At 51.4% G+C, this 24355-nt stretch overlaps 2 protein-coding genes across 9 annotated transcripts in view; both read left to right on the top strand.

The window, feature by feature from the left end:
- Positions 1–9350, top strand: part of Dock6 (dedicator of cytokinesis 6) — a 77370-nt gene extending 68020 nt beyond the window's left edge. For all 3 annotated transcript variants that reach the window (XM_045142692.1, XM_004667472.3, XM_004667471.3), the window contains 9 exons: positions 2778–2909; positions 3224–3238; positions 5310–5435; positions 5551–5640; positions 6348–6584; positions 7163–7306; positions 7391–7497; positions 8238–8399; positions 9123–9350. In XM_045142692.1, coding sequence (XP_044998627.1) covers positions 2778–2909; positions 3224–3238; positions 5310–5435; positions 5551–5640; positions 6348–6584; positions 7163–7306; positions 7391–7497; positions 8238–8399; positions 9123–9165 — 1056 coding nt within the window. In that variant the 3' untranslated portion in view covers positions 9166–9350. The remainder of the gene's footprint in view (positions 1–2777; positions 2910–3223; positions 3239–5309; positions 5436–5550; positions 5641–6347; positions 6585–7162; positions 7307–7390; positions 7498–8237; positions 8400–9122) is intronic.
- A 1998-nt stretch (positions 9351–11348) lies between these two features.
- Kank2 (KN motif and ankyrin repeat domains 2) overlaps positions 11349–24355 on the top strand; it is a 58747-nt gene continuing 45740 nt past the window's right edge. For 3 of the 6 annotated variants that reach the window (XM_045142778.1, XR_006635720.1, XR_006635721.1), the window contains exons 1-3: positions 13961–14110; positions 14200–14353; positions 14688–15899. In XM_045142778.1, the coding sequence (XP_044998713.1) occupies positions 14317–14353; positions 14688–15899 (1249 nt within the window). In that variant the 5' untranslated portion in view covers positions 13961–14110; positions 14200–14316. Of the gene's footprint in view, positions 11402–13960; positions 14111–14199; positions 14354–14687; positions 15900–24355 lie in introns of those variants that run through there. The other 3 variants (XM_004667469.2, XM_045142779.1, XM_045142780.1) reach the window with 3 other exon arrangements.

Here is a 24355-nt window from a genome sequence, read left to right as displayed (position 1 = left end):
GCCTTTTGGGTAAATCCCAGTGGTCATTGCCATCTGAAAAGAGAAGCTTCTCTAACCAGAAGTGAGAGTAGCATAAGTGTGAACATTAAGTGTAGTGCTTTCAGGGAAATTTGGTGCATTTATCCAGACAAGAGCAGGCTTTATACCCCTAAGGTTCATGACCTCCCTTGCCATAAGCTTTTGATTAGGTTTTCAGTACCAGGCATGTATTCTCTCCCATAGAGTGGGCCTTCAGTCCAATTAGAGAGCAGTTGGTTTCCCCAGAGCAGACATGCCACTATTGCACGTGTTCAGTCCTTTGGCCTGTCTGGCCAAACTTGAGGTTTCCAGTGTTTTCACCACTGATGACTTTTGTCTCCCATAAGGCTGCATACAGTGCAGCTTTTTCCAGCTTTCAGTTGGCTGGGCTACAGGGAGGTTTTCTGCTTAGCACCAGCTTGATTTCTCAATGACTCTGCTGCTCAGGCATGTGAAGTCTTCAGCAATACCAAATTCTCAATCTTTTGACAAGAAAATAATATTTTTTTAAAAAAAAGCCAGGCGTGGTGATACATGCCTTTAATCATAGCACTTGGGAGGCTGAGATAGGATTGCTGTAAGTTCAAGGCCAGCCTGGAACCAGAGTGAGTTCCAGGTCAGCCTGGGCTAGAAAGAGACTCTGCCTAAAAAACAAGGCAAGTGTAGTGGCACAAGCCTTATAGTCACAGCACCTAGGAGGGATAGGTAGGAGGATCAGGAGTTTAAGGTCATTTTCTACTACATAGTTCTAGGCCAGTCTCAACTACAGGAGTCCCTGAACCACGCCCACACCACCCTCTCTTTTTCTCCCTTTTCTTTCTTTTTTTGAGGCAGGATCTCACTCTAGTCCTGGCTGACCTGAAACTCACAGCAGTCCTTTAACCTCAGCCTATGTGCTGGGATTATAGGTGTGAGCCCAACAGACCTGGCTTTTTTTCTTTTATTTATTTATTTATTACTAACAACGTCCATGATTATAAAAAAAAAAAAAAATCCCATGGTAATGCCCTCCCTCCCCCCACTTTCCCCTTTGAAACTCCTCTCTCCATCATGTCCCCTCCCCATCTCAGTCTCTCTTATACTTTGATGTCATGATCTTTTCCTCCTATTATGATGGTCTTGTGTAGGTAGTGTCAGGCATTGTGAGGTCATGAATATCCAGGCCATTTTGTGTCTGGAGGAGCACGTTGTAAGGAGTCCTACCCTTCCTTTGGCTCTTACATTCTTTTCGCCACCTCTTCCACAATAGACCCTGAGCCTTAGAAGGTATGATAAAGATATTGCAGTGCTGAGCACTCATGTCACTTCTTTCCAGCACCATGAGGCCTTCTGCATCATCTCAAGGTCACTTCCATCTGAAAAGAGAAGATTCTCTACCAAAAGTGAGAGTAGCATTAATATAAGGGTATGAATATTAAGAGAAGTGCTTCCTGAGCAGTTTGATAAGCATAGTATATTCACTTATCCAGACAGCAGCAGATGTTACATCCCTAGGGCTCATGACTACCCCTGTTTTAAGTTTTCAGTATCAGGGATGTATTCCCTCCCATGGAGCAGGCCTCCAGTCCAATTAGAGGGCAGTTGGTTTCACCATGACAGACGTGCCACTATTGTACCTGTTGGCTCATTTGGCCTGGCTGGCCAAGTATAAGGCTTGCAGTGTCCACTGTTGAGTATCTTCACTGGTGGTTTCTCTCTCTTCCATTGAACTGCATGCAGAATGTCTTCTTCCAGCTTTCTGTCAGCTGGTCTACATGGAGGTTTCAGCTCAGTTCCAGCAGGATTTCCCAGTGGTCTTGTGGCCTATTTAATTTTTTTTTAAATATGTGTGTATGTGTGCACACATGCACGTGCCACAGCACACATGTGGAGGTCAGGGGATAACTCTGGGCTTTGCTGGCAAGGGCCTTAACCACTAAGCCATCTCTCCAGTCCCTGAACGTTTCTTTGTATGATTATGTGTGTGTGTGTGTGTGCGCGCACACATGTGGATATAGGTACCTATGTGTGTGTGTGGAGATCAGGGGACAATCTTGGGGTGTCTATCCTCTCACCTTCAGACAGGGTCTGTCTTCATTTCACTGCTAGGAAGGCCGGACTAACTGGTCCATGACCTTCCAGATCCTCCTGGCTCTGGCTCTCATTGCACTATTAGATGTGTGCACTACTTGGCATGTGCCTCTGTGCGGGTCCTGGGGGTCAGAAAGTCAGCAAGTCATCTCCCAGCCCCGTGTAAGCACCGCACTCGCCACGCTATACAGGATGTTCCTGTTTGCTTCCTAGAGTGAAGGCTACTTTTGTATTTTGCTTGTTGCGATTCTTGGGCGTTTGCTTGAGGTCTCTCCTGTGCAGTGCCTGTTGTGTCCCTTCGATGTCATTCTTACCTTGTCCTTTCTTTGTTCCCCTTTGGAAGATGGCAGTTAAGTCTGGGGCCAGTTTTTCCATGGCAGTGTTACGTGTGTGCCTGCATGTGTGCCTATGCATGTGGAGGCCAGAGGAGAACTTTGGGTGCTATCCACCTTTTTTGAGTTCAGTGTCTCTAATTGTCCTGGAGCTTACCAGTTAGGCTGGACTGGCTGGCTAGCAAACCCCAGGAATCTGTTTGTCTCTACTTCCCCAGCACTGGGGTTTCAAGTGGTCAGGGTGGGCTCCCCAGGGATGATGGGTGATGAGCAAGCGCAGAGGGGAAGGTAGGGAGAGCGTGTTCTAGGCAGTATAGTGGGTCTGGGGAAACCTGAGCTCCACCCTCTTCCTACCAGGGTGGGCTCTATGAGGCAGTAAACGAGGTGTACAAGAACCTCATCCCCATCCTGGAAGCCCACAGGGACTACAAGAAACTGGCTGCGGTGCACGGCAAACTACAGGAGTCCTTCACGAAGATCATGCACCAGGTGGGTCCCGGATGCCACCTACCCCCAGCTTTAGGCCTCACTCAGACTCCTAGGTTCCTCCCAGATCCAATTCTAGGCCCTTCCAAGGCCCCACCCTAGACCCTCTCCAGGGCCCCATCCCTGTTAGACCCGCCACTATGCCTGAGCTCCTCCCAGACCCCACTCTAGGCCCCTCCCAAATCTCTCCCTAGTCTACATCTGAAGATACTTACTTAGACCCCTCCCAAACCCCTTTCTAGACCAGGCCCTTGGACCTCAGGGGTCCCCCTCCCTGATCCCAAGCTCTGTTAATCTTGCTTCCTCTTTTCCCACAGAGCTCTGGCTGGGAGGTGAGTCCAGCCACTCCTTGGACATCTGCCTTTGGGTCCTCCATGATCCCTGGTCAGCAGTGGTTGGGGACCACTAGGGGGCGCTAGAGCAGTAGTCACCCTTCTGCTTGGGCCCCAGACTCAGTGGTTGATGACGCACAACGACCCCCACACTTCCCTCCTTCCCCAGATGCCCCCCTCCCACGCCCCACATCCTAAGGGCAGCCATGAGTCACCCAGCTGGGAACTCTCCAGAGACACCCCTCCCGCAAGCAGGGCCAGCTCAAGTCACCACCACTGGGGTTACAGAAAGGGAAGGGGACGCTAATGCCTTCCCTTTTGCAGTCTGGCTTTTCCTCCATCTTTCTCATCACTGTGGCTGGCTGGCTAGCGCTCTCTCTTCTTCCCATCTCTGCATCTCCCTTAGTCACTTAGATTTTTTCTGTGTGCCCCCCCCATCCCCCTAGGATCTCTATTCATCTCTGGTTAAGGCGTTCCCCCCCCCCCCCAGTCCCGCCTCTTCCTTTCTATTTTTAGGCATCTTCTAGTTGAGGGAGAATTTTCTGGCCAAAGATGGCAGGAGCCCAGAGCCCTGGCAGGCTGGGTGGGGGCCAGTAGGGCAGGCACATCCCCGCCCTCCGGGAATGCTGGGTCTCCCTCCCCATGGGACAATCCTCAGAGGTGGCATGACCAGCAGGGGGAGGGAGGCTGGAATAGGGTCGCTCTGACCTCTCCCATGACTGTGTCTCTGCCCCACCCCAACACACCCGTCTCTGGTCCTGCCACATCTGCCCCACCCTGACCGGACCTGCCTCGGTGAGTGAATGCAGAGCTACCCTGCTTCCTTTCCCGTGTGTGGGTTCCTCCTTACAAACTTAGGGCTGGGGAGGGAGGGGAATATTCTAAAATAACAGAGCCAGAGGCACTGCCCCAGAGCACGAGGCAGCCCAGAGGGTTTCCCAGTCATTCCAGCATGGCGCCACCTGCCATGTGCCTGGTCCTTTTGAGGCACAGATGTGAGCAGTACAGAGATCAAGTGATAAGGAACAGAATAACCAAACAAGAAATGAACTCAGGAAGTGAGTTTAACCAGGAAGGTAGACAGGAGAGGAGCAGGCCAACCTGCCTGGGAGTGCATGCCTAGGGTCCCAGCTAGTCAGGAGGCCAAGGCAGGAGAATTACAAACTGGAGATGAACCTTGGGCTGGGGAGATGGCCCAGTGGTTAAAGGCACTTGCTTGTAAAGCCTGATTCTCCAGGTTCAATTCCCTAATACCCACATATAACCAGATGCACAAAATAGCACATGTGTCTGGAGTTTGTCCATTTTTCTCCCTCTTAAATAAATAAAAATAGTTTTTGAAAAAATGTGAGCCGGGCATGGTGGCGCACACTAAATTAATCCCAGCACTTGGGAGGCTAAGGTAGGAGGATTGCTGTGAGTCCGAGGCCACCCTGAGACTACGTAGTGAATTCCTGGTCAGCCTGGGCTAGAATGAGACCTTATCTTGAAAAACCAAACAACAAAAAATTATGGTGGTTGGTGCAGTGGCGCACACCTTTAATCGCAGCACTCAGGAGGCAGAGGTAGGAGGATTGCCATGAGTTCGAAGCCACCCTGAGACTACATAGCGAATTCCAAGTCAGCCTGGGCTAGACACTACCTTGAAGAAAAAAATGAGCCTTAACAACTTAGTGAGGCCATCTTAAGAAAGAAAGAAAGAAAGAAAGAAAGAAAGAGAGAGAGAGAGAGAGAGAGGTACCTACCTGTGTGGCTCAGTGGTAGAGCACCTGCCAGTCAGCCAGTGAGGGGCTGGCGGGCTGGCTTCCCGAAGAGTGCTTGCCTCGCCTGGGGGAAAGCCCTGAGTTCCACCCCTCCATACATGCACACACCCAAGCACGGCTGAGGTGTGGATCTGAACCCCAGGATTCCCAGTACCCATGGGCATGTGCACCTGACTCCATGTTCTTGAGGTCTTCACACCCCATTTGTGGGGTTCTCCTTGCCCTGTTAGCCAGGAAAACACCTGTGTCTGGGGTGAGGGCGCCTCCAGAGGCGTCTCTCAGGCGCAGTACCCCCCTCACAGCCCTAGCGTGTATTTGGGACATACTTCCGTGTGGGCTTCTACGGCCCTCGCTTCGGAGACCTGGATGAGCAGGAGTTTGTTTACAAGGAACCTTCCATCACGAAGCTAGCAGAAATATCACACCGACTAGAGGCAGGTTCTGGTGCTGGGTTTGAGAGGGTCTTGGGTACAACGGGCCACTGGACTTCCCAAGGGGCTGGAGTGGAGGATGCCTCTGCGCTGCCCTGAGTCAGCCCTCGATCCTCAGGAGTTCTACACAGAGCGCTTTGGAGACGATGTGGTGGAGATTATCAAAGACTCTAACCCTGTGGACAAGTCCAAGCTTGACCCACAGAAGGTAGGTTGGTTCCATGACCATCTCCCCACCAAGATCCTATATTCAAAAAGTTTCCAAGTACTATTCCCTAGAGACCTTCCTTAAAAGAGTATTCCTGTTTTTTGTTTACTGTGAGGCAAGCTCTCATTCTAACCCAACATGACCTGCACCCCATACTGGTACCCAGGCTGGCCACAAACTCACAGGATTGATCCTCACATTTCAACCTCCTGGTTCTTAAAGTCATAGTTCTTTGGGGGGGAAAGGGGGTTCGAGATGGGGTCTCACTCTAGCCCAGGCTGTCCTCAAACTTACAGCAATCTTCCTATCTCGGCCTCCTAAGTGCTGGGATTAAAAGGTATGTGCCACCACACCTGGCCACTTAAAATTCTACTTCTTATTTTGAGAGGTGGGTGGCCCATGCCTGTAATTCCAGCTCTCAGGAGGTAGAGGCAAGAGGATCAGGAGTTCTAGGCCATCCTCAGCTATATAACAAGTTTGAGGACCTACCTCAAAAAAAAAAAAAAAAACCTGTCTCTCTCTGCACAACAACTGCCTAGGGGGTTTCAAATCTTACTTCTCAGGTGAGTCCCTGACCCCTAGATATAGGAACCCTAGAGTCAGAGAGCCCTCCCTGCAGAGGGCCCCAAGTCCACTTTCACAAGAGATGGGGCTTCATGTATGTAAGTCAGGGCTGGGGAGTTTTCACACCTGACGCCATGCCCCAGGCCTACATCCAGATAACCTATGTGGAGCCACACTTCGACACCTACGAGCTCAAGGACCGAGTGACCTACTTCGACCGCAACTATGGCCTTCGAGCCTTCCTGTTCTGCACGCCCTTCACACCAGATGGGCGTGCACACGGGGAGCTGGCCGAGCAGCACAAGCGCAAGACGTTGCTCAGCACAGAGCACGCCTTCCCCTACATCAAGACGCGCATCCGAGTGTGCCACCGTGAGGAGGTGGAGTCCGGCCCTGAGAGGGGAGGTGGGGGACTCAGACCCAGGAAGGGAAGTGAGGGGACCTCATACCCGGGGAGATGCAACACCTCAGGGGACTACAGGTTTGAGAGGGGTGCTGGAGGTACTTAAGACCCAAGGAGGGAAATTAAGGGGACCTCAGGTGTGGGTAGGGGTGATAGGAGAACTTTGGATCCAGGGATGCGGAAGTAAGGGGAGGAGTGATGGGTGACTTCAGTCTTGGAGAAGTGGTATATGGGAATCCCACACCCAAAGAAGCCGAGGAACCCTAGATCCAGGGAGGAGTGGAATGACATTCCATAACTCAGGGAAGTGAAGGGACCAATAGCTCCAACCTCCAGATGCAAACTTCTGCCTCCATGTCTAAGGAGCCCAGGAGACCCCAACATAGAGCAGCTGAGCCAGGACCCTGCATGGTGGTAGCTAACCCAGACAGGGTAGAGCCCCTGGGGCCCTTCACATAGCTGAGGACCCTTCTGCCCTCAGTGGGCCCAAGCTCCCTTGGGCTGGCTTGGGACAGGATACCTGAAGGCCCCCCCAAAAGTCTGCTCACCCTGTAGACCGTGCTCATGCCAGTGGAGGTGGCCATTGAGGACATGCAGAAGAAGACACGGGAGCTGGCCTTTGCCACCGAGCAGGACCCTCCAGATGCCAAGATGCTACAGATGGTGCTCCAAGGCTCCGTGGGGCCCACTGTGAACCAGGCATGGTTGGCATGAGTGTGGGAGGTGCCAGCTACCACAGGTCTCCAGGTGCCATGCAGGCACCCTCATGAGTCTCTCTCATAGGGTCCCTTGGAGGTGGCGCAGGTCTTTTTGGCTGAGATCCCAGAAGATCCCAAGCTCTTCCGGCATCACAACAAACTTCGGCTCTGCTTCAAGGATTTTTGCAAGAAGTAGGCCCTTGGGCTGAGGGTGTGGTTCAGTGGGTAGGGGTGCCTACCTAGCATGCATGAGGTCCTGAGTTCAATCCTCAGTACTGCATAAACAGATATGGTGGTATAGGCCAGTAATCCCAGAATGGGGAGGCAGAGGCAGGAGGATCAGAAGTTCAAGATCCTCAGCTACATAATGAGTTGGAGGCCTACTTGGGCTGTATGAGATTCTGTCTCAAAATTTTAAAAGTGGGGCTGGAGAGATGGGCTCAGCTGTTGAAGTGCTTGCCTACAAAGCCTAAGGCACCAGGTTTGATTCCCCAGGACACACGTAAGCCAGATGCACACGGTGGTGCATGCATCTGGAGTTCATCTGCATTGGCTGGAGGCCCTATCATGTCCATCCTCTCTCTCTCTTGTAAATAAATAAAATATTTAAAACAAAATTTAAAAGTGATCTGGGCATGGTGGTACACGCCTTTAATCCCAGCACTTGGGCAGAGGTAGGATTGCCGTGAATTCGAGGCCACCCTGAGACTCCATAGTGAATTCCAGGTCAGCGTGGGCTAGAGTGCAACCCTACCTTGAAAAACCAAAAAAAAAAAAAATTAAAAAGTGGGTGCCCATCCCTTCAAAATTCCTATCAACTTGACTCCCTATTACAGCACCTCAGCTTGCTGCCCCACCTCAGAGACTCCCTCACCTCTCATCTTGCTTTTTCTACTGAGTACCAGCCCTGACAGCCTCCTTCTGAACCTCAGGTGTGAAGATGCACTTCGGAGGAATAAGGCCCTGATTGGACCTGACCAGAAGGAGTACCACCGTGAACTAGAACGCCACTACTGCCGCCTGCGAGAGGCTCTGCAGCCCTTGCTCACCCAGCGCCTGCCTCACCTGATGGCACCAAGCTCCACCAGCCTCAGGTGCCCACATTGAGCCTAGACAGGACAAGGAGACAGGCCAAGACAAACATCACATGAAGGCTGTGCTATACAGGCATAGCAATCTGGACAGACGCACTACTTTGTACAGATTTCTCAATATGTTGTCCACACAGGCAGGCCCTGGGCAGCCATGTGTCTGTCATGTTTCAACTTTTACCTTTTTTTCCCCTTAAATATATATATATATATTAATTTATTTGAAAGAGAAAGAGACAGACAGAATGAGAAAAAGAGAATAGGTGCACCAAGGCCTCCAGCCACTGCAAATCAACTCCAGACACATGTACCACCTTGTGCATCTGGCTTACATGGGTCCTGGGAAATCGAACCTGGGTCCTTGGGCTTTGCAAGCAAGCACCTTAGCCACTAAGTCATCTCTCGAACCCTTCTTTTACTTGTGTGTGTGTGCGCACACTGGGGATTGAATTCAGAGCTTCACACGCGTAAGGCAAGTGCCCTACTACCAAACCACATCCCCAACCTGCATCTATTTATCTGAGCTGTTCCCACATCTATAAAATGGGCATCATTCCCGTATCCTGTGGTATATTCTGAGAATCTGAAGCCTATGGTTAGATCATATGGATATGAAAAGAGAGATTGCAGAAGGATCCTTGGAGGAGGAGGAAGAGAAGGACAGGGGAACACCATGGACTTGAAGGCCTTTGTGTCCCTAGTAAATCACCCTCTTTTCTCCCCCAGGAACTCCTTGAACAGAGCAAGTTTCCGGAAGGCAGACTTCTGACCCCAGAAGCCACACCCCCAAGACCAGCACCCAGGCCTCACCTTCAGCTGTCTGGTCTTGTTGGGAGTCACTCCTCCTGCCCATCGCCCATGGAGTGATGCCAGTGTTCTCGGGCTGAGCTCTCCATTCCTCTGTGTGCACTGATGCTTCCTACCTTTGTAATTTAAAATGATTTTTATATGCAACCTGAGCAGCGTGGTCCCTGGGGGCTGGGTCATGTGTGTGCTAGGGCACATATCCTTCCTGCCACGTGTCAAGTACATCACAGACTTTACTGGGTACCAGGGACACTGTTGGTATAGACAATATCTGTCCTTTTTTTGGGGGGGTGGTGCGTGTGTGTGTGTGTGTGTGTGTGTGTGTGTGTGTGTACGCGCGCGCTCGTGCATACGCATAAGCCAGAGGGCAACCTTGGGTATCATCCCTAGGAACACCATCCATGGTTTTTTGTTTGTTTTTTGTTTGTTTGTTTTTAAGGTAGGGTCTCACACTAGTCCAGGCTGACCTGGGATTCACTATGTACTCTCAGGGTAGCCTCAAACACATGGCCATGCTCCTCCCTCTGCCTCCCAAATGCTGGGATTAAAGGTGTGCACCACCACACCCTGCTACTATCCATGTTTTTAAAAAGTTACTTATATACAGAGAGAGAATGAGCATGGGTGCACCAGGGCCTCCTGCCACTACAAATGAACCCCAGACACATGTACTACTTTGTGCATCCGGCTTTATGTGGGTACTGCGGAATCTAAGGCCACCAGGCTTTGTAAGCAAGCGCCTTCAACTGCTGAGCTATCTCTCCAGCTCCATCCACACTTATTTTATTTATTTATTTGAGAGAGAAAGAGGAAGATAGAGAATGGGCGCACCAGGGCCTTCAGCTGCTGCAAACAAACTACAAATGTACACACCACCTTCTGCATCTGGCTTACATGGGTCTTGGAGAATTGAACCTGGGTCCTTTGGCTTTGCAGGAAAGCACCTTAACTGCTAAGCCATCTCTCTAACCCATCACCCACGTTCATTTTTGAGCTAGGGCCTCTCCTTGAGCTAGAGTTCAAAAATGGGTTAGATTGGCTGGCCAGGGATCCCCAGGGATCTACCTGTCTCCACCTCCCAGATCTGGTGTAACAAGCATGGACCACCATGCATAATAGCGGATGTGGGTTCTGGAGATAGAACTAGGGTCATGCTTGGGAGGCAACAGCCAACTCCCCAGGCCAGAAGCTGACATTCTTTTAAGTGAAACAGACAAATAATACAAAGTGTCCACTGGGAATAGTAGTATCACTTGTGAAACCCAGGCTGCTAAGTGACTCCCAGATAGTTTGGATTTTTGAGACAGGATCTCATGTAGCCCAGGCTGGCCTCAAACTTGCTTTGTAGCTAAGTAACTTTGAACAGATCCTCCTGCTGCCAACTCCTGGATACTGGGGTGACAGAAATGTGCGCTTGGCTTCCACAAAGTTCTATACAAGCCAAAGTCCAGTTGTGGGATAGGGATGTAGCTCATAGCAGAGCGCTTACCTAGCATGCACAAGGCCCTGGGGACCATCCCATCACTTCAAGTAAGCTGTCCCATGTCTGGGACTCTATTTGGCCCATGCATAGTGTTTAGGAGTATTTTCTCAACACTACCCATTTTACTGATGGAGAAACTAAGGCGTAGCGCAGGATGAGTCTGAGGGCTGACTCCAGCCATGGCAATCTCGCGCCGCGGAAGCAGCTTCGCAGCGGTCACGCCACCGGGCACCAGGCCTGCGCTGGGCGGCTTCCAGCCCTGGGCGGTCAGGCTGGGGGAGGGGTGACCTCCCGCCGTCACCACCGCGCCCGCCCAGGCGCCCTCCCCGAGCTGGGCCCTGGCCAGCTCCGCCCGCTCCCTGGGCCCCGGCCAGCTCCGCCCGCTCCCTGGGCCCCGGCCAGCGCAGCTGCAGAGGGCGGGAGAGCGGCCGTGGTGGCGTTGGAAGGGTCCCTGCCCCGGGGATTGGTGACGGCCTGGGAGGGGGCCAGGCCCTGCCACACGCACACATACCTGCATACCAGGTGACAAGCGGGCGCCCCCCCGTTCTTCCCCCCTCCTCCGCACTAGAGGCGCCCTGGAGGCTCGGGGGGCGTGGCCGCGGTGGGCGTGGCCTGCGGGAGGCGTGGCCGTCGCCCTAGGCCGGGCAGCCGGCTGGCGGCGGCGAGGACGCACGGGCGGCGGGACGCTGGGACGGCGGCAGCCGGAGCGCGCCAGGCGAGTGGGACCCCCGAGTTGGGGCTGGGGGGGTCCAGTCCAGTTTTGGGTTCCAGTGGGAACCCCTCCTTCACTTCCAACTCCCGGGGACAATCTCGCCAGTGTCTGGGAACCGATGCGTCCAAGCTCACCTTCGGCGCCTAAACTTGGCAGACTTGGAGCGCCGCTGCCCTCATCCCCATCTTCGACCCCGGCTCTGTTCCCTCGTTCCCCGTCCACTTCACCCCTGCCTCCTGTCCCGAAGCTCTTCCTCCCCTCTGCCCTTCTCTCCGTTTCAGTCCTCATCCGTATCTCGATCCACCACCACCACCACCACCACCCCCCACCTCCCTGCTCGGTCCCTCATCGCCCTGCTCCGGGGCCGGCCAGGCTCCCCAGGCGGCGGGAAAGCGTCCGGCCGTCCGGTTGGTCTGGGCCTCGGCCTGCCCGCTGGGCTGGTGTAGGGAACAGCAGCTGTTAGCCATTAGCAGAAGACCCCGCAGGCCCCGCCCCCTTCATGCATGGGGCGGGGTCCTCCTGGTCCCCTAATTTGGGGCGGAGAAAGGAATTAGGGAAGCCTCAGAAATATTCTGACTGATGGGGAGGTACTTGGGATAAATCCTGTTCCCTTCTCTGAGGAGAGCCACCTGGAACTTCCCTAGTGACTTGGGGTACACTTCATTTTCTCCTCAGGACCCTGGAAGGATAGGATCTGAGCCCTTCCTATCTCATTCACCCCCACACACCTCTTTGCTCTAACCTCCACCTTGCCCAGGACCTCTACTATGAATGCAGGGCAGTACCCAAGTGGAGACAATTAGTCTTCAATCTCCATGTTTGGAAATGGGTAAAAGGATATGGATTCTGGGTGAAAGCTGCCGTGCACAGGTTTAACCCCATACCCAAGTGAACCTGGGGCAAGTTCCTACACCCAAAGGTAAACCAGAATGCTGACTTTCTAACTCTTGAGGTTGTCATGCTAATTTAAGAGATGGTATTTGCCAGGTATTGTGGCTCATGACTATAATCCCAGCACTCAGGAGATCTGAGGTAGGACGATCGCTGTGAGCTCAAGGCCAGCCTGGACTAGAGAATGAGTTCCAAATCAGTTTAGGCTAGAGTGAACCCCTACTTCTGAAAAGCAAGCAACTCCCCTCCCCCCAACGTACACAACTGCAGCCTGCAATCCCAGCACTCAGAGGCCAAGACAGGAGGATTGTGAGTTCAAGGTGAGCCTGGGCTATATAGCAAGATCTTGTCTCAGAAACACCACCACAGCGAGGGAATGTAGCTCAGCTGATAGGTATTCCCAGCACTCAGGAGAGACAGAGGCAGGAGGGTCACATCCAAGATTATCCTTGGCTACATAGGGAACCAGGCAGACCTAGGCTACATGAGATCATCTCCAAAACAACAACAACAAAAAAAAAAAATCACATACACAAAACTTTGTTGTTGTTGTTTTTATTTATTTATTCATTTATTTGTGAGACAGAATGGGCATGCCAGGGCCTCTTGCCATGCAAACACTTTAGGTGCATGCTCTACTTTGTTCATCTGGCTTTACATGTATACTAGGAAATCAAAGCAAGACTGGCAGGCTTTCCAAGCAAGCACCTTTAATTGCTGAGCCACCCGTCCAGCCCAAAAGTTATTATTAGTCTTATTTCCTCTATCTCCAACACCCTCTTGCCCAGGCTATCCCAGTACTGCTCACTGCGTCTGGCTGTCCTCAGAATACAGTCTGGATCGACTTTCTGTTATTCTGGGGAATGAGACTGCAGACAGATACAGAACCAAATGTCTTGTTTCCTATAGTTGGTCACTGCATTCCAGGTGTGGAAAAGATAGTGAAGCAAGGACAGAGACTGGGAGCAAGACATGGAGGGAGGCAGAGAGAAAAAAGAGAGAGGAGGAGAGAGGATATATGGAGAGATGTTCAGGGAGACATCAAGACCGAGGTCAAGTTCAGCAGCCTGGAGCCCCACCCCTGCCTGATCCCATCCTCCCAAGTACCCATTACCTTGACACGCACAGGCCGGAAAGGGTCCACTCTGCTGGTGACATGGACAGAGGTGTCTGCAGCAGGGTGGCTGGAGGCTAGATAACAGAAAGGACTGACCCTGGCCAGCTTTCAAAACTAAGGCCATGTTAGTGAGAGGCCTTGATTGTCCTTCCCTTTTACAGCCTGCAGGCAGCCCCCCTCTTACTTCCTCCCCTCCACCCCCATGACTTCCCGGACCTCCACCCCAGCTCTCTATCCCTGCTGCGCCCCTAGCCAGGACGCATCCTGGGGGGGCAGGAAGTTCTGTATAGCTGGCAGTGAAACTGTTTATTTTTAGAGAAAATTGTTTCCATAAAGGAGAAAGGCTACTGGTAACTAACTTGTTGCCTCCCCACTTTCCCTTCCTCTACCTACCTCCCACTTTCTGTCTCCTTCTGCCACCCTTTGTCTGTGTGGGTCCTTTGATCCCCACTGGAGGGATCCCCCTTAGCGCTCCAGCCCCTACCCATCTTCATTCTCCCTCTCCCTGTGGCCTGCTCTGGGCCTGAGCTGAGGGGAGGGGGTACAGGAAGGGTGGGACTGCCGGGTTGGGGCCCCCTGCCCCAGGGCCATGTGAAGGCAGGGCTCTGGGAACAGCTGGAGCCTGTCCAGAGGCTGGACAGATGTGTACGCAGGCGAGGAGCTTTGGTTTCTTTGTTCTAGGCCTTTCTGCAGCCAAGCTTCATGTGAGTGTGTAAGAGGGTCCCAAATCTGGGTGGGGGCGGCTGTGCGGGTGGGGTGGGGTGGAAACATCTTCTCCCCTTTCCCACTACAGCCTCTTGACCCCGGACTCCCTCAACCCCTCTGCGCAGATCAGGATCAGACAGTGCTGCAAGCAGTCTGGCTTACAGTCCGGAGCAACCCCTGAGGAGCAGTGTCTGCAGAGAAGAGGATGGCCCAGGTCCTGCATGTGCCCGCCCCGTTCCCAGGTTAGGGGCAAGACCACAGGATGGGAAGAGGGCTCTGCCCAAGAGGGTCTAAGGGGGGAGGACAGACCTACTCTGAGGGGGGAGGCCAGCCCTGCTGTGAGGGTCTACATGAGTAGGGCAGCTCTCCTGTGGTGTTCTGAGCTGAAGAGGACAGCCCTGCCCTTGGGTCAGTTAGTGACAGGGCCCTGCTCTGTGTTAAAGAACAGAGACTGTGGACCTACTTGTGCACTGGGTGGGCTCCACTCTTAGGGAGTAACCCCTACTGTTTCTGAGGACCAGCCTGCACATAGAAAATTGGACAGTATTTGGAGGTTCTGACTTTCTCCCACCCCAGGCACTCCAGGCCCAGCTTCTCCTCCAGCCTTCCCCTCCAAGGACCCTGACCCTCCATACTCAGTGGAGACACCGTATGGCTACCGCCTGGACTTGGACTTCCTCAAGTATGTGGATGACATTGAGAAAGGCCACACGCTGCGCAGGGTGGCTGTGCAGCGCCGGCCACGCCTGGGCTCATTGCCGCGGGGCGCAGGCTCCTGGTGGACATCTACCGAGTCACTGTGCTCCAATGCCAGTGGGGACAGTCGCCACTCGGCCTACTCCTACTGTGGCCGGGGCTTCTACCCACAATATGGCGCACTGGAGACCCGTGGTGGCTTCAACCCACGAGTGGAGCGCACATTGCTAGACGCCCGGAGACGACTGGAGGATCAGGCGGCCATGCCATCAGGCCTGGGCTCCCTGACACCCAGTGCCGCGGGCTCCACCAGCTCCCTGGCTGGTGTGGGCCTGCCACCCCCAACGCCACGCAGCTCAGGCCTGTCCACACCTGTGGCACCCAGCGCCGGGCACTTGGCCCACGTGCGGGAGCAGATGGCAGGTGCCCTGAGAAAGCTGCGTCAGCTGGAGGAACAGGTCAAGCTGATCCCCGTGCTCCAGGTGAAGTTGTCAGTGCTCCAGGAAGAAAAACGACAGCTCACTGTGCAGCTGAAGAGCCAGAAGTTCCTCGGTCACCCCGCGGGGGTCCGTGGCCGCAGCGAGCTCTGTCTGGACATCCCCGAGCCCCCCGAAGACCCAACGGCGCTGGAGACCCGCAGCGTGGGCACCTGGGTCCGCGAGCGGGACTTGGGCATCCCCGATGGCGAGGCGGCCCTTGCGGCTAAAGTCGCAGTGCTGGAGACGCAGCTCAAGAAGGCGCTGCAGGAGCTGCAGGCGGCACAGGCCCGCCAGGCTGAGCTCCAGCCTCAGGCCTGGCCACCTCCGGACACCCCGCTTCGCGTGGACACCGTAAGGGTGGTGGAGGGCCCGCGGGAAGTAGAGGTGGCCGCCAGCACTGTGGCCGGAGCCCCCGCGCAGCGAGCCCAGAACCTGGAGCCCTATGGAGCCGGTCTGAGGGCCCTGGCAGCCTCGGGGGCTCCAGAGAGCCCCACGGTGTTCCGCAGCCTCGAAGTGGTGGAGTCAATGTGCCCGCTGCCCACGGCCAGCACCGGCAACATCCACGTGGTCAAAAAGATTAGCATCACAGAGCGAAACTGTGAGGGGCCCACAGGTGAGTGAACCCAGCGGGAGAGAGTAAGAAGGGGTCTTCCTTTTCTCCTGGTCTTGCCCCGGACAGATCACCTAAGCTCTTGCTTTTTCTTTATCCCCTCTCCTCCAAAATGGGGGGAATTAAGCCGAGCTACAGGGATCATGCAGAGAAATTGGGTGTCCAGCATATTGCTTTACATATGGTATTGTATAAATACCAAAAAAGGGTTATTTTGAAAGAGGGTCCCCAAGATTGTTGGTTCACTAGCAAAATCCCTGCTAGATTGAAGAATTAGCAGGAATCAGTCCTCAGGTTAATGTAACCCATAGAAAGGGAATGTATTGTTTGTAGAACTGAGGGACATCTGTAGGTGTCACCAGGAAACTAATGAACTGTCTGTCCTGACTACTCTGGAGGCTTCTCTCTCAGCTGGGTGAAAGCATTTGGCTCTCTCTTCCTTAGAATCTGGAATTAAGGGGCCTCTGTGGACAGGGAGCACCACTAAAATTCCCAGGAGTGGCTCTTGTTGGAAGAGCAGTCACTGCCTTCCCTGTCTAACCCTGGGCCCTGAGGATAGAGGAGCCCCACCTAAGCCTTGTGGCTTTGAGGAGAGGAAGTACCGAGTCCTCATGCCAGGACGAGATACAGATTGTCAGCTGCCCGGGGAGAAGCTGCCTGACGAATGATAAGAACAGTGACAGCTGCTCTGAGCTGGGCATGGACCAGATGCTGCCAAATGCTGGGTTAAGTGTTTTATTAGCCTGAGGGGGTGCTGGATAAAGTGGACTGGGCAGCTGGGTGACCCAGGTTCCAATACCACTCCTTGTTGTAGGGCCCTGGGTGAACCACATCATATCTCTGGGCCTCAGCTTCCCTCTTGGTGAAGTAGTCTCATACTAGTGTGACCCTCTAGAACCCTTGCCAAGGAATACACACAGTAGACCTTGGGTTTTGATTTTTTTTAAGATGGGATCTCATTAGCCCAGGCTAGCTTCAAACTCACTATGTAGCTGAAGATGGCTTTGAACTCCTGATAGATATGTCAATATTCTTGTCTGTTTTTTTGTTGTTGTTGTTTAACCTTTATTTTTATTTTTTAAATATTTTATTTATTTGTATTTGTATTATTGTAAACAGCGAGAGATAGAAACAGACAGAATGGGTGTGCTAGGGCCTTCACCTGGGCAAATGAACTCCAGATACATACATCACTTTGTGCATCTGGCTTTACATGGGTACTGGGGAATCAAACCAGAGTTGTTAGGCTTTGCAGGCAAGCACCTTAACCACTGAGCCATCTCTTCAGCCTCTATTATTATTATTATTATTATTATTATTTTGGTGTGTGTGTGTGTAAGCACATGTATATGGGAATGGGTACACCTGTATGTGCACTTACAGAGACCAGATGTTGGGTGTCCGATATCGCTCTTCCTGTTTATTTACCTGAGACAGTCTCTTACTGAACCTGGAGCTCATGATCTATGATCCCCAGTGATCTTCCTGTCTGCACCACCCCTCCTCAGTGCTGGGGTCACAAGCATGCTTCTCTATGCTTGGTATTTTACTTGGGTGCTAGGATCAAACTCGGGTCCTCCTGCTTGCACAGCAAGCGTTATTACTCACGAGCCACCCCCCAGCTCCCTGTTGTTCTTTTATTTTCTCTTTCTCCCGCTCTCCCTCCCCTACTCTTTCTTTTCATGTGTGTGAGGGGGTGGTGGTTAAGATAGGGTCTCGCTATATAGTATAGACTAACTAGACACTCTGTCTTTGAGATAGGGTCTCATGTGGTCCAGGCTGGCCTTGACCTCCTGATCCTCCTGGCTCAGCCTCCTGAGAAGCAGGGATTTACAGGGATTTGCCATCACATGGGTTTCCACTCTGTTCATAACTAGGGAAGCTGAGGCTTGGTGAGGGAATTCACGTCACCAGAATGCACACCCAGCCCCAGTGTGACCTCAGTTCTCACTGTAGACTATAGTGTCAAGTTGGTCAGAGTCCTCCTGGCAGCCACTGGGCACAGGCTGTAGGGCAAGGACCCAGCTGTGTTTTCTTGCTTCCCTATTGTTCCTGGACCACTGTGGAAAGCACCCCTGTGTTCTGTGTCCTTCCAAACACCCAGCCCCGGGTTCTGGCCACCCCCTGCCAAAGGCGCGCCCAGCCCAGCTTTGGAATCTCTGAGAGGCACTCTCCATTCCAGACATGCCTCCCAGGGCAGTCGTGGGTCCTCCTGCCTGAAAGACGTACAGACAGAGCCACAAGCACCCCCTGGAGAAGCTGCTGTCCCTGACTTCTTCCTCATGTGACACGGCACTCTCTGCTGCCAGCTCCTGCCTCTCTCTCGCCTGAGTAGAACTGCAGTGTGTTCATTCCTTTCAGTATCATCCCATCCAACAGATGCGTACACTGTGCAGATGAGGTTAAGGTGCCTACTATGTGCTGGACTCCTGAAGGCACTGGGAACACAGGAGACAGTCAAACATAGACCTGCTGTAATAAATATATAGGAGAAGCAAACAGGACAAAAAAAAAAAAAAAACAAAAACAGTGCAGAAACATCAATACAGTGATCAAGTGTCCAAAGCAAATTGGTTAGGAACATAGGCGAGGGTTAAGACAATTGCATGGGGTGGTGGCCTGGGTTCAGATTCGAGTTTCCCTGTGCTCTGCCTTTGAATCCTTGACAATGCTGTTTAAATTAGGAATCCTGACAGCAAGCTGTCACTAGATTAACATAAGCCTATCCATCTCTCCAACCCTATATTTTTTTAAAATTTTTATTTATTTGAGAGATAGAATGGGCACTCCAGGTCTTTCAGCCACTGCAAACAAACTCCAAATGCTTGTGCCACCTTGTGCAGCTGGCTTATGTGGGTCCCAGGGAATCAAACCTTTGGCTTTGCAGGCAAGCGCTTTAACTGCTAAGCCATCTCTTCAGCCCAGCCAGCCCTGTATTTTAAAGAATGTATTTATTTATTTTTTGAGGTATGATCTTGCTCTAGGCAAGGCTTACCCAGAATTCTCTATGTAGTGTCAGGGTGGCTTTGAACTCACAGAGACTACTTCTTGCCTCCCAAGTTCTCAGATTAAAGGTGAGCACCACCACAGCTGGCTTTCATTTTATTTGTTTATTCTTTTTCAGGTAGGGTCTCACTCTAGCCCAGGCTGACCTGGAATTCACTAGATAGTCTCAGGCTGGCCTCAAACTCACAGGGATCCTCCTACCTCTGCCTCTCGAGTGCTGGGATTAAAGGCGTGCGCCATCACAGTTAGTTTATGTGGTGCTGGGGATCAAACTCAGGCCTTCATGCCTACTAAGCAGCAGGTATTCTACCCACTGAGCCGCATTTCCAGTCTCTCTTTTTGTTTTTGTTTTTGTTTTATAGGATAAGTTCTTGCTATATAGCTTTGGCTGGCCCTGAACTCACTATATAGCCAAGAATGAGTTTGAACATCTGATCCTTCTGTGTCTGTTTCCTAAGCGCCACCATGCCTGGCCAAAATGTTTGGCTTTATGAAAGTGGAGTCTCACTATGCTGCCTGGGCTGGCCTCTAAGCTGTCTTCCTGCCTCGCCCTCAGGCTAGCTAGGACCCTACAACTCCACACCCAGCATTCTCACCCCCGTTAATATCATCCCTTGTACTCCACCTTCCAGAGGCTTATTTAGATATTTGGTGTCCTGGAAAAATATGCCCGCTGAGGGTTTCGTTTCCTTAAATGGTATTGTGTTTCAGAAAAACAAAAATCCCTTTCTGTTTCTTACTTTTTCCACTTCACTTTTTTAAATTTTTTTGTGGTGCTGGGGATGGAACCTAGGACACCCTGCAGGCTAGACAAGCACCACATCACTGAGCCATAGCCTTTCTTTCTTTCTTTTTTTTTTTTTTCAATTTCTTTACTATGTTTTATTACTGAATAGCTTACTGGTTACCTTAGTCATCTACAAGAATGTAAGGATAGGTTCTTGTTTGTAAAGCTCATACAGCCCAGGTTCAATTCCTCAACACAGATAGTGGCACAAGCATGCGGTGTGTGTTTGTACCACTAAGAGGCCCTGGCTCTCTCATACACCACCCGCACACAAATAACTAAAGTGTGCATTTATCTGGAGGCACCAGGCCTTGCTGCACCCATTCTCATTCTCTCACTGCTGGCAAATAAATAAACGAAAACTAAGAAGCAGGGCTAGAGAGATGGCTTAGTGGTAAAGGCTCTTGCCTACAAAGCCAAAGGACCAGGTTTGACTCCCCAGGACCCACATAAGCCAGATGCACAAGGGAGACATGCATCTGGAGTTCGCTTGCAGTGGCTGAAGGCCTGACACACCCATTCTCTCTCTCTTTCTTTCTGCCTATTTCTGTATCTCTCACTCAAATAAATAAATAAAAATAAAATACTAAAAAAAAAAATTAAGAAGCAGAGGTAGCTGGGTGTGGTGGCACACGCCTTTGATCCCAACACTCGGGAGGCAGAGGTTGGAGGAATGCCATAAGTTCAAGGCCACCCTGAGATTACTTAGTGAGTTCCAGGTCAGCCTGAACTAGAGTAAGACCCTACCTTGAAAAAGCAGCAGCAGCAGCAGCAGCAGAGGTAGGAGGATCACTGAGTTTGAGGCCAGCCTGGGACTACAGTGTGAGTTCCTGGTGAGCCTGGGCTATGGTGAGACCCTGCCATGAAAAGAAGCAAAAGTAAGAAGCAGCCAGGCTTAGCGGTTCCTGCATCTAATTCCAAGAGGCTGAGGCAGGATGGTCCCATTGTGTTGGAGGCAAGCCTGGGCTGCAGAGTGAGCCTGTCAACCCTACACACCACAGCAGAGATAGAAAGTTCTCAGTGTGAGACTCACCGAAGATCTGTTCAAGTCTCAGGTCTGAATCTTGTGCCGTAGAACCGATATTTGCAACACGCTGCCTGTGGGTAAATGTCATTCTGCTGCCTCTTTGAGTGGCCAGTGGGAGTCAGAATGTGGCGGTGGCGAGCTGTGAGTAGTGGCGAATTCCTTCAGCCCCAGCACTTGGGAAGCCAAGATAGGGTGGCCGTGAGCTCGAGGCCACCCTAAGACGACAGAGGGAATTCCAGGTCAGCCTGGGCTACAGTGAGGCCTTGCCTTGAAAAAAAGAAAAAAGAGAGAGAGAGAGAGTAAGGTAGACACACAGCTTAGTGGTAACGTGCTTGCCTAGCCTGCACAAGGAATGCCTTGATCCTCTACATGACAAAAGAAAAGAGAGAGAGAAATCCAAGAAGAGGGAAGGGAGCACTTGGACTTTAGATTCTAAGCATTCTTCCCTAGCATTTGATTGAGTATCTTTTCTTCCCGTTTGATGTGAGGTAGCTTAATTAGGACCTTTGTGACAGTGGGACTGAGGACATTACAAGGTTAGACACGGCTCAGAGATCTGAGCTCCTGGTGGAGGCAGGATTCTGACGTAGGTGCACATCTGAAAACCAGTGTGATGCTGTGCACTTTCTTCATGTAGGTCAAGAGACCCTATGTTCAAGGCATCCTGGCCCTCAACCCCTGTGCGCCACTTGGGAGCTCCTCCAGACGCAGCAGGCCCACCAGAGGCTGCAGTGAAAGGGCAGCCCAGAGCCCATTTATTCAATTTTTGCTTTTCCTTCCTTTATTTGCTTTATTTATTTTTAGTTTTTTGACGTAGGCTTTCACTCTAGTCGCAGGGTGACTTCAAACTCATGGCACTCCTCCTACCTCTGCCTCCTAAGAGCTGGGATTAAAGGCATGTGCCACCATGCCTGGCTTTGTTTTTATTTTATTTTATTTTACTTTATTTTTGGTTTTTTAGAGGTAGGGTTTCACTCTAGCTCAGGATTACCTGAAATTCACTATGTAGTCAGGGTGGCCACAAACTCGTGGTGACCCTCTGCCTCCTGAGTGCTGGGATTAAAGGCGTGTGCCATCATGCCCAGCTGGGTTTTTATTTTACTTAATTGAGAAAGAGAAAGAAGGAAGTAGATACAGGGAGAGAATGGGTATGCCCGGGCCTCTGACCACCACAAATGAACTCCAATGCATGTGCTACCTTGTGCATCTGGCTTATTTGAGTCCTGGGGAATTGAACCTAGGTACTTTTTTTTTTTTTTTTTCTTCCAGGTAGGGTTTCACTCTACAAGCTAACCTGGAATTCACTATGTAGTCTCAAGGTGGCCTTGAACTCACAGCGATCCTCCTACCTCTGCCTCCTGAGTGATGGGATTAAAGGCGTGCGCCACCACACCTGGCTTGAACTAGGTTCTGTGGCTTTGCTGGCAAGCGCCTTAACTGCTAAGCCTTCTGTCCAGCCTCCCTTTTTTTATATTTTATTTTTATTTGTTTATGCAAGAGAGAATGGGCACACTAGGGCCTCTAGCCACTGCAAACAAAGTCCAGATGCATGTGCCACCATGTACATCTGGCTTATGTGGGTACTGGGGAATCGAACCTGGGTCCTTAGGCCTCACAGACAAGTGACTTACCCAATAAGCCATCCCTCCAACCCTTTTTTGTTGTTAATGGTTTCGAGGTCTCATTCTAACCCAAGCTGACCTGGAACTCACTCTGTAGTCCCAGGCTGGCCTTCAACTCACAATTTTCCTAACTCTGTCTCCTGAGGCCTGGGATTAAAGGCGTGGGCCACCATGCTTATCTTTTAGAAAAAAAAAAAATTTAAGTATTATTTATTTATTTGAGAGAAAGAATATGGGAACCCCAGGAACTTCAGACATTAGTGCCACTTCGTGTGTCTGCTTTACTCAGGTACTTGGAAATCAAACCCATGTTGGCAGGCTTTGCAAGCAAGTGCCCCCCCCCTTTTTTTTTTTCCAAGGTAGGGTTTCACTCTAGCTCAGGCTCTCCTGGAATTCACTATGTAGTCTCAGGGTGGCTTTGAACTCATGACAATCCTCCTACCTCTGCCTCCCAAGTGCTAGGATTAAAGGCATGCGCCACTACGCCTGGCTATAAATTGGTTTTTCAAGGTAGGGTCTCACTCTAGCCTAGGCTGAGCTGGAATTCACTCTGAATTCTCAGAGTGGCCTCAAACTCACAGCAGTCCTCCTACCTCTGCCTCCCGAGTGCTGGGATTAAAGGCGTGTGCCACCACGCCCAGCTCCGGCTATAAAAAATTTTTAATTTGCTTATTTGGTCTGGAGGGATGACTTAGTGGTTAAGATGCTTGCTGTGAAGCCTAAGGACCCATATTAGCCAGATGCACAAAGTGGCGCATACATCTGGAGTTTGTTTGCAGTGGCTGGATGCCCTGGTGTGCCCATTCTCTCTCTCTCTCTCTCTCTCTCTCTCTCTGCCTCTCTCTATATACATATTAAATAGATAAATAAGATTTGTTTAAAATATTTGTTTATTTAGGAAAGAGAGAAGGGAAAATGTGCACATCTGGGCCTCTTGCCACTGCAAATGAACTCCAAACACATGTACTTTGTGCATTTGGCTTTACATGGATACTAGGGAATCAAACCTGGACCAGCAGGCTGTGTAAACAGCACCTTTAACCACTGAGTCATCACCTCAGCCCTCCGTTTTCACTGTGCATTTTTGCTTTGCTGTTCTTTGCTGCACTCACTAGGCGCTCCTAGGAAATGCTCCTCCATCTCTGCCTCCCATCATCCTTATTGCCAGCAGACCGCTAGTGCTGGGATCGCAGAAGCCTGCTAAGGCCTCTGGCTTTAAAAAAAAAAAAAAGTTACTTATTTTTTTTATGAGTGAAAGAGGCAGAGAGAGAGAGAGAGAGAATGGGAACTCCAGGGCCACCAGCCACTGCAAATGAACGCCAGATGCATGTGCCTTGGCTTATGTGGGTCCTGGAGAATCGAACCAGGGTCCTTTGGCTTTGTAGGCAAACACCTTAACCACTAAACCATGTCTCCAGCCTGGGCCTCTGGCTTTTTACATGAGGTCTGTGATTCAACTCAGGTACTCGAGCCTGAGCAGCAAGTGCTTTATCCACTGAACCATCTCCCTATATACTTAAATCACCGTATCTTTCCTATTTGTAATGTGTTTGGAATACTTTGGGGGTGTTAGTGTATGTGGGCATCTCCACCACACCCATATCTGTGAGTGCAGGTGCCAGCATGGCGTGGCATACATGTGGAGGTCAGGTGCTAGTCCTCGCCTTCCGCCTTGTTTGAAGCACAGCCTTTTGTTGTTTACCATGATGATTGCCAGGTTAGCTGGCCCTTGAGCTTGTGGACCATGCTTCTGTCTCCACCGCCCTTCTGGCCACAGGCAGGTACCTGCTACAGCTTCCAGCTCTGTGTGACAGGCTTGTTTTATCCTTTTGCTTTAACTGCAAGTGCATTTATACACTGAGCCATCTCCCCAGCGCCCTGCTTTCTTTCTTTCTTTCTTTGATTGCTTGCTTGTTGATTTTTCGAGGTGGGGTCTCACTGTAGCCAAGGCTGACCTGGAATTCACTCTGTAGTCTCAAGGTGGCCTTGAACTCATGGTGATCCTCCTACCTCTGCT

This window comes from Jaculus jaculus, chromosome 2 (genome assembly GCF_020740685.1).
Source record: "Jaculus jaculus isolate mJacJac1 chromosome 2, mJacJac1.mat.Y.cur, whole genome shotgun sequence".
In the NCBI taxonomy this organism is placed as follows: Eukaryota; Metazoa; Chordata; class Mammalia; order Rodentia; family Dipodidae; genus Jaculus; species Jaculus jaculus.
This window is presented reverse-complemented; position numbering and strand designations above follow the sequence as displayed.